The sequence below is a fragment of the Lichenostomus cassidix genome, chromosome 19 (assembly GCF_008360975.1).
Source record: "Lichenostomus cassidix isolate B80296 chromosome 19, HeHo_3.0, whole genome shotgun sequence".
Classification (NCBI taxonomy): Eukaryota; Metazoa; Chordata; class Aves; order Passeriformes; family Meliphagidae; genus Lichenostomus; species Lichenostomus cassidix.
The window spans coordinates 9,807,707-9,818,182 of record NC_139499.1 but is presented as its reverse complement, the minus strand read 5'-3'; the positions used below and the strand labels follow the sequence as shown (position 1 = coordinate 9,818,182).

The window sequence follows — 10,476 nt, the reverse complement described above, 5'->3', positions numbered from 1 at the left end:
CTGCTCTGGGGAGGTCAAGGAGTTTGAAGTGCTGCCTGCACATGGCTTCTGTACCAACAGGGAGTGATGAAGTCTGTATTAATAGGGGTCAGCTCTGTAAAACACTCTTCAAGCTCTGTTACACAAGTGTAAAGCTTGTAGAACATTTACTAATGGGAGCAAAGTTTGGCTGTGATACTGGAATGATCAAACGTAACCCTCAGCAAAGGAGGACCTGGTGGCAGCTGCAAAACAGGAGGAGGAAATGTAAAACCTGTTTTGCATTGTTCAGTTAGTTAAGCCTTGTAACAACGAGAGATGTGGAACAAAGCTGGAGGTGTTTGTCACTCCTTTGTCTAACCCTTCCTTAACTGCTGAAATCTCTGCTCTCCGCTGCACTGCATGCCTTGTTTTCACCTAAACACATCACTGCATCTGCATGGCATCACTGGTTTACATTTGGAATCTGTTGGAACCACCTGAGTTACCTCTTCCCACCTCTCCATTTCAGCTGAAAACAAAGCCTGTAGACTGGACCTGGTTTAAAATAAGGATTTGGGGTGTTCTCTTGCTGAGGAGGGACCGTTCCCATTGCAGGCACATCCCTGGAGGGAGGAGCAGCTGGAACTGCAGACAGCAAACTGAGAAATTAATATGGCACAGCCCATAAATCTGCAGCCAGAAGGTTCTCCTTCAAGTTCTGCTTAGATGATTTGTGTTTTGATGCAGGAAAAAATGGTCTCTAGAGCTCTTTGAGTCCGAGCAGAGCTGCAGCACCTTTACCTCTTAGGCACAGTTCTTCTGAGAAAAACTGGTTTGGTTTTTTTTTTCTGATGTTGCAGAGAATTGTGTAAAAGGCATTGTTCACCTTCTGTTTTCCCCCACCCCTTGAAATAATACTATTATTAGATTTAAGGTGAGATTTCCCAGAGAGGAGCTGTGTTGATGGTCCAGCTCCCAGCACTGTCCATGGCAGCAGAGTGTGGAACCTGTCCCTGTTTTCCTGCCCCATCCTCTCAATGTGAGTGAGGCTGCTCTGGAGGTTTCCCTAAATATCATGTCTGGCTGAGGCCCAAAACTGCCCAGGTCCTTCATTAGATTTTTCTCCACTTATAACTTGAATAACTGAGAAATAAGAACATCTTGAACATTGAACTTGAACACTGATTGTCCTGTTCTCAGCTGCTCACTGATCTGTGCCTGGAATTTGAGGCTTTAAAACTTCAGGTTCATTGCCCTGAAAGTGAGTGATCCTGAATCAGGGGCAGAGGAGAGAAAAGGAAAAAGAGTCCAAACCTGCTGGTGTCTCTAGAGGTCTCTGTGTTTTGGAGTGGTGCTGAAGCTCCAGAGCGATGGTTTCAGCTGCAAACAGGGCACAGCTGCAGTGACCAGGAGGGTTAATGAGAACAATTATTCACAAGAGTAAAGAGGCATAACACAAACACTGGTGTGGAGGAAAACATGGATAAGCCTGCAGAAGGAGGAACATGGTCTAGTAATGCCCACCCTGCTGTAAGGAATTCTACGTGTATGAGACAACCAGAGCATGACAGCTCTCCTGCTTTCCTGCCCTTGTGCCTCAGTAGAGACAATTTTTAACTAAAGCTGTTAAAAATTGGAGCTGGGCTTGCAAAGAACTGGACAAGATCAGCCTCCTTATGGCACAAAAACATTGAAATGGGAGTGTTTTAGTAGTAGGATTGAGGAGCTTCCAAGTCCTGCCTTGCCCAGGAGCAGTGATCACAGTCACTGCAGCAATGCCTTGAAGATTTTTGGGCTCAGCATTCCAGTTGTCTTCCTCTGACCTCTTTCATAATAGGGATTGTGGAGCTCCCAGTGGGGCACTGGGAATGTCCCTGTGTGCCAGTGGTGGCCACGCTGGGTTAGCTGCACATGGAGTGGTGAAGAGTTCCCCACCCTCTGATAACCTTGTCCTGTGATTTACTGCCTTCTCTTCTATGAAGTTGCGTCTCTGTGTTCAATTTTTCCAGCTTCAGCCTCCAGACACAAGTTCTTTTTATGCCTTTGTTCATCATCAAGGACCTGTCTTTAAATAATACTTACCCAGATAGTTTAGATCATTCATAAAAATTGAGACAAGCAGCTTAACCAAATAGCTCATTTTCTTTACCATCAGAGCGGCGGAAATGAGGCTTGAAGCAAATCAGTGCCACGTTGCTGAACTCTAAATAGGTGCCTTAATGTGGTTCCATCTAACCTGCCCTTGTTCATCCAGCAGCAGGTACTGAAATGCAGAAATTCAGAGCTGCTGTGCTGCGAGGCAGCATGGGGCCAGTGAGCTCCTGGGTAGTTCATCCATTCGCTTGATTCTTTCATGATTCTCTGGTTTCTCTAGCTGTTAATTAGGGGCATTACCAATTACATACTGGGTCTGAATATTGGATGGTGGGAGTTTCCATAGGAGAAGTGGAGCCTTGAAGCTTCTGTGGGGTAGGAGCAGGTTTTAAGTGGGGTAAATAACCTAAATCAGCTGCCAGCTTTTGCTTTTTGGTTTGTGGGTTTTTGAATAAATAGGTTTTTTAGAACAAACTGTTTGCTTTTGAGAAGTTTCCCAGTTTTCAGTACAGTGAAATAACTGCAAAAGGGTTATTGCACTTGAAATGCCACAGAATGATAATTTGGAGACAAACAAGGCTTTGTCTCACTGATGCATAAAGTAATTACTGGGCAGAAATGCACCATTCTCGTCCTAAAACCCACGGCCTGAGAGTCCCAACAGCTGAAAAATGGGTCATTTACTGTACATAAAGTGGAAGTGCCAAATTTTAAATTAACTATATTTGGGATTTATTGTTTTGCTGGAATTCCAGGATGGGAATATTGGCTCATCATAACATCCATCTGCAAACTGACCTTGGGGGGCATCAGACATGGGACAGACCTTGCACACGTGGCTGTGCCCTGGACAGGCCTGTGGGATGAAGGTCTGTGGTGTGTCTGGCTGAAGGTGTGTCTGGCTGAAATTCCTCATCTTCTGAAACAGATTTTATCAAGGTTGATGTAACAGCGGAAAAAGACAAAGGGAAGCACTTCAGGGCTGTTGCAGTAGAGGACTTGGAGCAGGCTTGGAGATGTTAAAAATGTTAATAGAATTGATCAAAACCTTAGGAAAGTACTTCCCTGTTTCCCTGGAGTTCTGCCTTGCTGTGCTGGGTCCTGTTCATCCACTGTGGGGTGGTTGGCACTGTCCCACCTCTTTACAGACCAACCAGGATCACTGGTGGGAAGCACAAGACATTTCCAAGCAGGGCTTGTTGCTGCCCCACATTCCTGTGGACTTTGAAAAAGCTTCATAGAGTCTGCAATCAAATCCCAAGGAGTTAATTGCTACTAAACTGTGGTAATGAGTTGTGAAGGATTTGGTAGAACCCCGATCTTTGATCAGTTCCAGGGAATATTTGATTTCTCTGGGTGTATGTTCTTCTCTAAATATGCAGCACCGAGTTGTTCCTCTAAAGCTTGGAGTAGTAGCAGGTTTTTTTCTTTCTCATTCCTGTTTCCTTATAGAAAGGGAGGGGGAGTGTGAGACAGAGAGCCTGGAAGATGAAGGTTTTAAACATAAAGGGATTGTTTTGGGATGGAGCTTTCCCTTGTGTGTGTTCACCATTAAAGACGACATTTTTGCCCGGTAAATTGGACCCACGCCTGCCTGCCTTCAAAAAAAAACTACCAGGCTCTTCTGCTTCATGGTTTTGAGTCTCTGATACTTTTGAAATGAAGCCTAAAGATCCTCCAAAGAGGATAACACTGCCTAATGGAAAGAATAATGCAAGCGAGAACCCATCTGAAATGACAGCTGTGAGCCTGGCGCAGCTTCTCGGGCTGATCAAAGCTGCTGGGAACGCTGCTTGAAAAGGGGGGATCAGCTCCTGGGAATGCTGCTTGAAAAGGGGGGATCAGCGCCTGGGAATGCCATTTGAAAAGGGGGGATCAGCTCCTGGGAATGCTGCTTGAAAAGGGGGGATCAGCTCCCCAGCTCCTCTCCCTGCTCAGCCTGCACATGAATTCATATTCCTGCCTTTGCTCTTTTTTGCTGGGCGATCAAGTGACCCTCCTGAAGGGCCAGGGTTCAGAACAGTGTGCTGGGGAGCACCAGGGGTGTAAAAGTGAACTGTTGAGGGTGAACTAGCCTCTGAGCTCAATCCCCTCAGCACAGGGACCCCAAAACACCCTGCACAGACCAGTCTGCAGCTCATGTGTGTGATCACTCCAAACACCCTGTGAACACAGAGACAGGGGATTGCTTCTTAGTTGCAGTTTCATGGTGGCTTTTATTTTATTCTCCATCCATGTCCCATGATTTTGGCTATTTTGTAAAGTAAGGTGGTGATTTGAGCATCTCAGCTTCCATTTTCTTATTTTAAATCCCTGTGCTCATTGCTGAAGTCTGAATATGTGACCTTGGGTGCCCAAGTGCTTTGGCCATTAAAGCAGAGGAAATTCTTTGCATGATATTTTTTGATGTAAGAACTAATTTCATGATCTTTGTGACTTCTTTTGGGGTTGATTCCTCTTGTCTGGTTGTAAAGGATGGGGTCATGTGTGCTTTATGGATGCAAAATATTTGGGGTCTTCAAGGGCTGAGCAGAGCAGGGCTGAAGGAGTCAGTGATTTCTCTTAGAGCAAGGGCTGCAGGAAGAGTCCTGACAGCAGGAAGGGCAACGAGGCTTCTTGTGTTATTTCTTTGCTTGTTGTTGCCTTGTAGCTAAACCCAGGCTGGAGAGCAGGAGAACTCAGTGATTTGAGGAGGAATGGTCCCACCAGAGCAGGAGATGGAGCAGGGCAGAGATCTGGTGAGCCCCTTGAGCCCACATGAAGACTGGCCCTGCTCAGGCACCATTGTTCTTGCCAGATTTGTTCACAAAGCCCCTGGAAAATCTGCTGAATCCTGGGCTTCCAGTGCAATGCCCAGAGCAAGACAGCAGGGCTCTGTGCTCCAGCCCAAACCTGCTGCTCCAGGGCTCTGCCATCCTGTGATCTTCCTTCTCCCAAACTCACCTGTGCCTTGGAGAGACACCAGCCATGGAATTAATCTGGGACCCCAGGGCAAAGAATTTAACCCAGATCTGTCCATCTTCCCTCACTGCTTCACTATTTAAAGTGAAACTATTGATGCAGGAAGCAGGAAAATTTATCTGTGAAAAATTGCACTTGGAACGCTGGTTTTGGCTCGTTGCGAGCAATGAGAGAGCATGAAATTGCTGTGAATCCTCAGGGCTTTCCTGGACAGCGTGTGAGCCCAGTGCAAAGCATTTATTGTAAAATACCTTCTAATTGCAGTGCCTAAAGTGGGCACTGCTGGCCTTTGGAATGGCTCTGGGAGTTTGCTTCCTCTGGGCACTGCAGGCTACAAGTTCTCTCTGTCCCCTGCTGCAGCTCTCAGGGCGTTCCCAGTGCCCCGTGCTGGGATCCCCATTGGGCAGAGCAGGATGGTGTCAGCTGCCCATACCTGCCAAGGGTCAGGAGAGGCACAGAGGTGGCACAGGGAGCTGGCACAGTGGTGGGAGGTCACTCAGCATTAGTGGCTCGACAACGCTGACAGGGAAGCTGTTCCCAGCTGAGCGAGCCGATGGATGTGGTGCCTGGCAAAGGGCACTTTAGCAGGGGATCGATTGCTTTCAGTAGGTTGGATTGATTTGGGGATCCTCCAGCGATGGAGCCATCCTGTGAGTGTATCAGTGAGCAGGGTTTTGCCAATGTTGATAATCAATCCCAGTTTCCATCTCCCGCTCGCGGAGCTGTGCTGTGGCTGCTCCGCCTCCGGCCGCCTGCGGCGTTCCCGCTCGGAGCGCGAGCAGCAATCACACTTGAGCTGTTTGGAGTGCCATGTCGCAGGGATGCTTTTATCTCAGAATTGGGATAAAAGCTTTCTTCGGGGGTGGAGGGATTAATTTTTCACACATCTGTCCACTGGAATGCAATAACGGAGCCTTTGTTCAGGCTCTTTCCGTGGAGCGCCTTCTCCACCCTTGTTATTTCACTCTTCTTTTGCATGGCAAAACTTTTTGTCCTGCATTTCAAATAGATCCTGAGCGTCCCTGGCAGCTGAACAAGAGAAACAAACTTTCCAGCCCTGTTTTTTGTGCTGTTCTCAGGGGATGCTTGGTGATTTGAAGGGTATTTGATTGGTTTTGGCAGAGGCGTTGTATTCCATGGAAAATCCACAGCTCCTCCGATCCCATCCGGATGGTTTAGGGAGCCCCTGGAGCCTCCAAGTGAGAGATCTGTGGGTGGCCAGCTGGTGGTGGAGGTGCCATGGGAACGCTGAGGACACTGCTCTTGGGCCGTGTGTGGTGGGCAGGGAGCGCAGTGGGAGGGACAGGGACAGGGACAGTGCCAGCTCTGCTCTGCCTGAGCCGCAGCGGGAGGGCTCAGAGCTTGGCCCAGCCGTGGCTCTGCATGGCAATGAAGCCCCAGAGCCTCAGCCCTTGTCCTGCTGGTGCTTTCCTTGCTCTTTGGACGTTGGTTTGACTCTTAACACCAAAGTCTTCTCACTACAGCCCTAATCACATGTCAGGGAACCCACCCAGGGTTGATCGCTGCATCACCAGCGAGAGGGAATTTAACACTCAGGTTCAACACTGATTGTAGCATCACCCAGTCTGGATGTGCTTCCCCCCATCCCACTCCCCAAAGGCTGTAGCAGTTTCCAGCAGGCTGCAGGAGGACCAGGGCTGGCTGTGCAGTGCTGGGCTCTGTGCACGGAGAGTACCAGCCTGGGGATCCTCTGCATACATTTACCTGTGCTATTTTTTTCCCCCCAACAGCCCTATTACCATATTTAAATGCAAGTATGTCTTTTTTTAATTGATGTTTCAAGTAGCTTCAAGTCACTCTAGCCTAGTTCTCTGCTCCTTGCCCTGGTAGCTGAGCTGTAGCTGAGCCATAGTGCTGAGGGTAGTGGGCTGTAGTGTGCTGGGCTCTCTCTCTCGCTCTCGGCCTCACTCTCCTTTCTCAGTGCCTCAGTTGTTCTCCTGTGGTTCCTCAGCCTTGCAAAGCAGCTCTGATCATGGTCCTGGTGCCCTCTCAAGGGCCAGGTTCCATTGTGGTGGCCACCCCAGGCTTGTCCTGTGTGGTGGCAGGAGCAGTCAGAGCTCCCAGAGACCAGGAGCCTCCTGGGAGTTGTTGACTTTGGGGTTTGGGGTTCTTGCTGATTCCCTGATGGACTTTGCCATTGCCCTCTTAAAATACATATATTGAAAGTCAGAGTCTCTGGCAGATCTTTTGAATATTAATTAAGTAAAGACATTAAATCTGCAATCTTGCTGGCAGCATTCCATTCCTCTGCAAGGGCTCAGTTCCCTGGAGCAGGGGGGATGTCATAGAGCTCCTTGATCTGCGGCTGGTTTGCTTTCAAGAGCTTTTTCCTTTCTTTCTTTCTTTCTTAAACCACATTCCATTGAATTTTTTCTGCTTGATCCCAGCAAATATGTGATCTTGACATGAGGACCTCCTCATATTTCCCATTACTGCTTTGTCTATAGACCAGCACGTTATTATCACTTGCAAATAAGCCCGGAAGAGAATTCCCTGGTTGTTGGCAGAGCGGGCTGACCTCGTTCCTGCGGGAGTGTGGAGACACGAGCCGAGTGCTGCAGGCTCTGCCTCCAGCCTGTCCCTCTTGGCTCCACGGCGTGCCATTCCTCCTGTGCCAAGGGGATTTGTGCCAGCAGGGACCACTGGCAGTGGGCACCTGGCAAGGGCTCGGCTCTTGCCAAGCCTGGTGCCTGCTGGTGGCACGCAGAGCCAGGATGGCGAGCTCTGGAAGCCACAGAGACTCTCTGTACCTGCTGGCTTCGTTCTTCACCCTTCTCCTTTTCTCCACGGCCAGGTTTTCCGGCAGCGGCTTATGGACCAGTAGCAGCGGCAGCCGTGGCGGCAGCAAGAGGATCAGGTAGGGGGGCCCGTGGAAGAGCAAACCCTCAGAGTGCAGGGTCAGGTAAAAGCTCTGTCGGTATTCTGTGTGGCTGCAGCTCTCCATCATTTCTCTGATTTTCCTCACACTTGTCCTGGGGACCTGAAAACAATCAATCAAAAAAATTGTAGAAAAAATAAGTGATCAATCCCAACCCAAACCCAAACTACAAGCAGAGGCCATGGGGGCTGGAGCACCTGCAGGAGATTGGTGTGAGAACTGCCAAAACCAGGGTAGATATTCCAATTTGTTTCTTTCTTTATTGTTTTATTGCGTTGGTTTCTTCATTTGTTTGGTTCAAATTCGAGGCTCTAAAAGACACCCCAAAAAAGATTCATTTGTGGTTTTGGGAAAGAAGTTTTGGTTTCTCACAGGAATCTGGGGTTGTGTTGAGGCAGTGACAGCAGCTCTGGGTGCTCCCGCCATGCCTGGAGCTGCTGTCACCTCCTCCACCATGGCCAGCTTGGGGCATCCCTATGGCGAGGGGCTGTGTCCCTTGGGATGGCATCACTCGTGCCATCAGCTGGCATTTCACCATCCCTGCCTGCTCCAACCCCGCTGCTTCCATGAGGAACGACAAAGCTTTTCTTCTGTCCTTCTGGAAACTTTTTACTTCTTTTTTTTTTTTTTTTCCCCTTAAGGGAAATAAATAAATCATTGCCAGTTGCCGTTACTGCCTTAGGTTTAAATTCTGCTAAACACGTGAATCAGCACTTTGCTCAGGTGGCAGAGTTCAGAGCAGCCCTCAGCGAGCCATGGGCTCGGCAGCTGCTCCCAGAGCAGGCTGGGATGGAGCCACTGCCGGGACAGAGCTGCTGCCAGCCCCGTGTCCTCTGTCCCAGCGTGTCCCCGGAGGACACGGGGCTGGCAGCACCTTCCAGCTCCCTCATGGCCGAGCTGGGGGCTCTCGGTGGCTTTTCTGGCAGTGCCGCTGGCTTACCGAGGCTCTTCCCGAAAAGCCCCACTGCGTGAGGGAGCAGGAGGTGGGCGCAGGGCCAGGTGTGTCTCGAGTGAGAGCCTGATGCCATGGAGGCCAAAGAAAGACACCAGGAGAACTCCGTTCCATGCAAACTGGCACTGCTTGCAGGCTACAAAGGACTCTCTGTTCCAGTTCCATCCTGTGGCATGTAGAGAGCCTAAGGGGTGACTTGCCAGCCTGGTTGTGGGGATCCCCCAGCTCCCGGCTTCTCCTACTGCCCCGGCACGGAGGGGGGAAAGCAAACCCAAAGAGACAAAAAACAAACCCAAACAAAACCCAAGATTGCTTTTGCATATGCTTCTGGGAAAACAGACCTCATTGTTTCTGCCTCTTCCTCATGTTTTGCCCTTCAGGTTTTGTTTTACGTGCAAACAGACCTGGTGAGTTGCCCCTTAGCAAGGCACAGAGGGTTTGGCTGGATTAACGTTGCTTCCCTGATTATTGTTATTATTTTTTTTAATCGGAGTGCTTTTGGTGCCCATTACAACTGAACTGAGCATTGATCAATTCTGTGCCTGAAAATCATTTGTCTTTAATTTGAGTGTTTTTTGGTTTCTCTTTTGTTGGGTTTTCTGATTTGTTTTTTCGGTTGGTTTTTTTTTTTTTGTTTTGTTTTTGATTTGAACTTGCAATACGAAACTAAATCTAACCCTAAATTAACAACACCCTTTCTGGCAAGTTTAAAGAGCAGTATGGTGTTTGGAAATGTCTTTTCAAGCCTCAAAATTGCCTGCGTGCACCAAACTGGCAAAACCCCAAAACTGAAAGAAAAACCCAAAAGAGCCCCCGTCCCACCCCAGCCCCGAGGTCTCAAGGAGGAAGATGGGTTTGTCCCCATCCCGCTCACATCCGCACCAAGCTGTGCTCTGGGAGCGCGAGGGTTTCCGTAGAGTCATCTCCATCCAAAGCTGGTTTTGGAAGGGACATCCTGGGTTTGCCACTCCATCAGCAATGGTAGTGAATTGTATCCAGGAGCAGTGGAGTCGATCGATGTTGCGCTGCAGTGTACGGCCCGATTCATTACAAGAAAAACGGCTGGGGTTTTTCCCTTCTTGCCTTTCCAGTTGGGCTTTTGTTTTTCCTTCACAAATTCGCACAGCCCTCCTTCACGTGTGCCTGGTCCAGAGCACAGCACAGCACAGCTGGCCCTAAACTGGCCCCTTTGTGCCAGGAAATGGGAAAGAGCTGGGAAACACCTGGGCAGGCACATCCCACCACCCCCGGCTCACTGGGGAGAGCTCTGCCCCAGCACAGAGCAATCAATCCAGGAGGTTCCTGGAGAGCATTGATGGCAATCCATGTATGTCATCAATGTCCCCATCCCTGCTGCCTCTTCAGCAGCCCCACAGCTCACCCAAAATTGACCTTCTCTGTTCTCCAGCCCTGTCCTGCCAGCTCTTCCCCACCTTCCTGGCATCAGTGCCAGCATGGAGACTGAGCACCCGCAGAGAGCATCCACCTTCAGCTGCATGTCTTGGTCTCCCCAGGAAGCTGCAGCCCTCTCACTCCAAGCCCCTGGGCTCTGACCACCTTGGTTTGTCCCTGGGGTGACATTCCTCCTCTTGGGACACCTGCACGTTTG

At 49.4% G+C, this 10,476-nt stretch overlaps 1 protein-coding gene across 14 annotated transcripts in view; it reads left to right on the top strand.

The window, feature by feature from the left end:
- MSI2 (musashi RNA binding protein 2) overlaps positions 1 to 10,476 on the top strand; it is a 201,549-nt gene that overhangs the window by 168,390 nt on the left and 22,683 nt on the right. For 5 of the 14 annotated variants that reach the window (XR_014855768.1, XM_085078593.1, XM_085078590.1 and 2 more), the window contains exons 11-12: positions 7,832 to 7,894; positions 9,248 to 9,274. The exons of 2 other annotated variants lie outside the window; for them this stretch is intronic. Coding sequence is in view for 10 of the 12 variants with exons in the window: in XM_085078593.1 (XP_084934719.1) it covers positions 7,832 to 7,894; positions 9,248 to 9,274 (90 nt within the window). In the remaining 2 variants the exon portion in view is untranslated. Of the gene's footprint in view, positions 1 to 7,831; positions 7,940 to 9,247; positions 9,275 to 10,476 lie in introns of all 14 variants that reach the window. 7 more of the 14 variants (XR_014855769.1, XM_085078596.1, XM_085078591.1 and 4 more) reach the window with 2 other exon arrangements.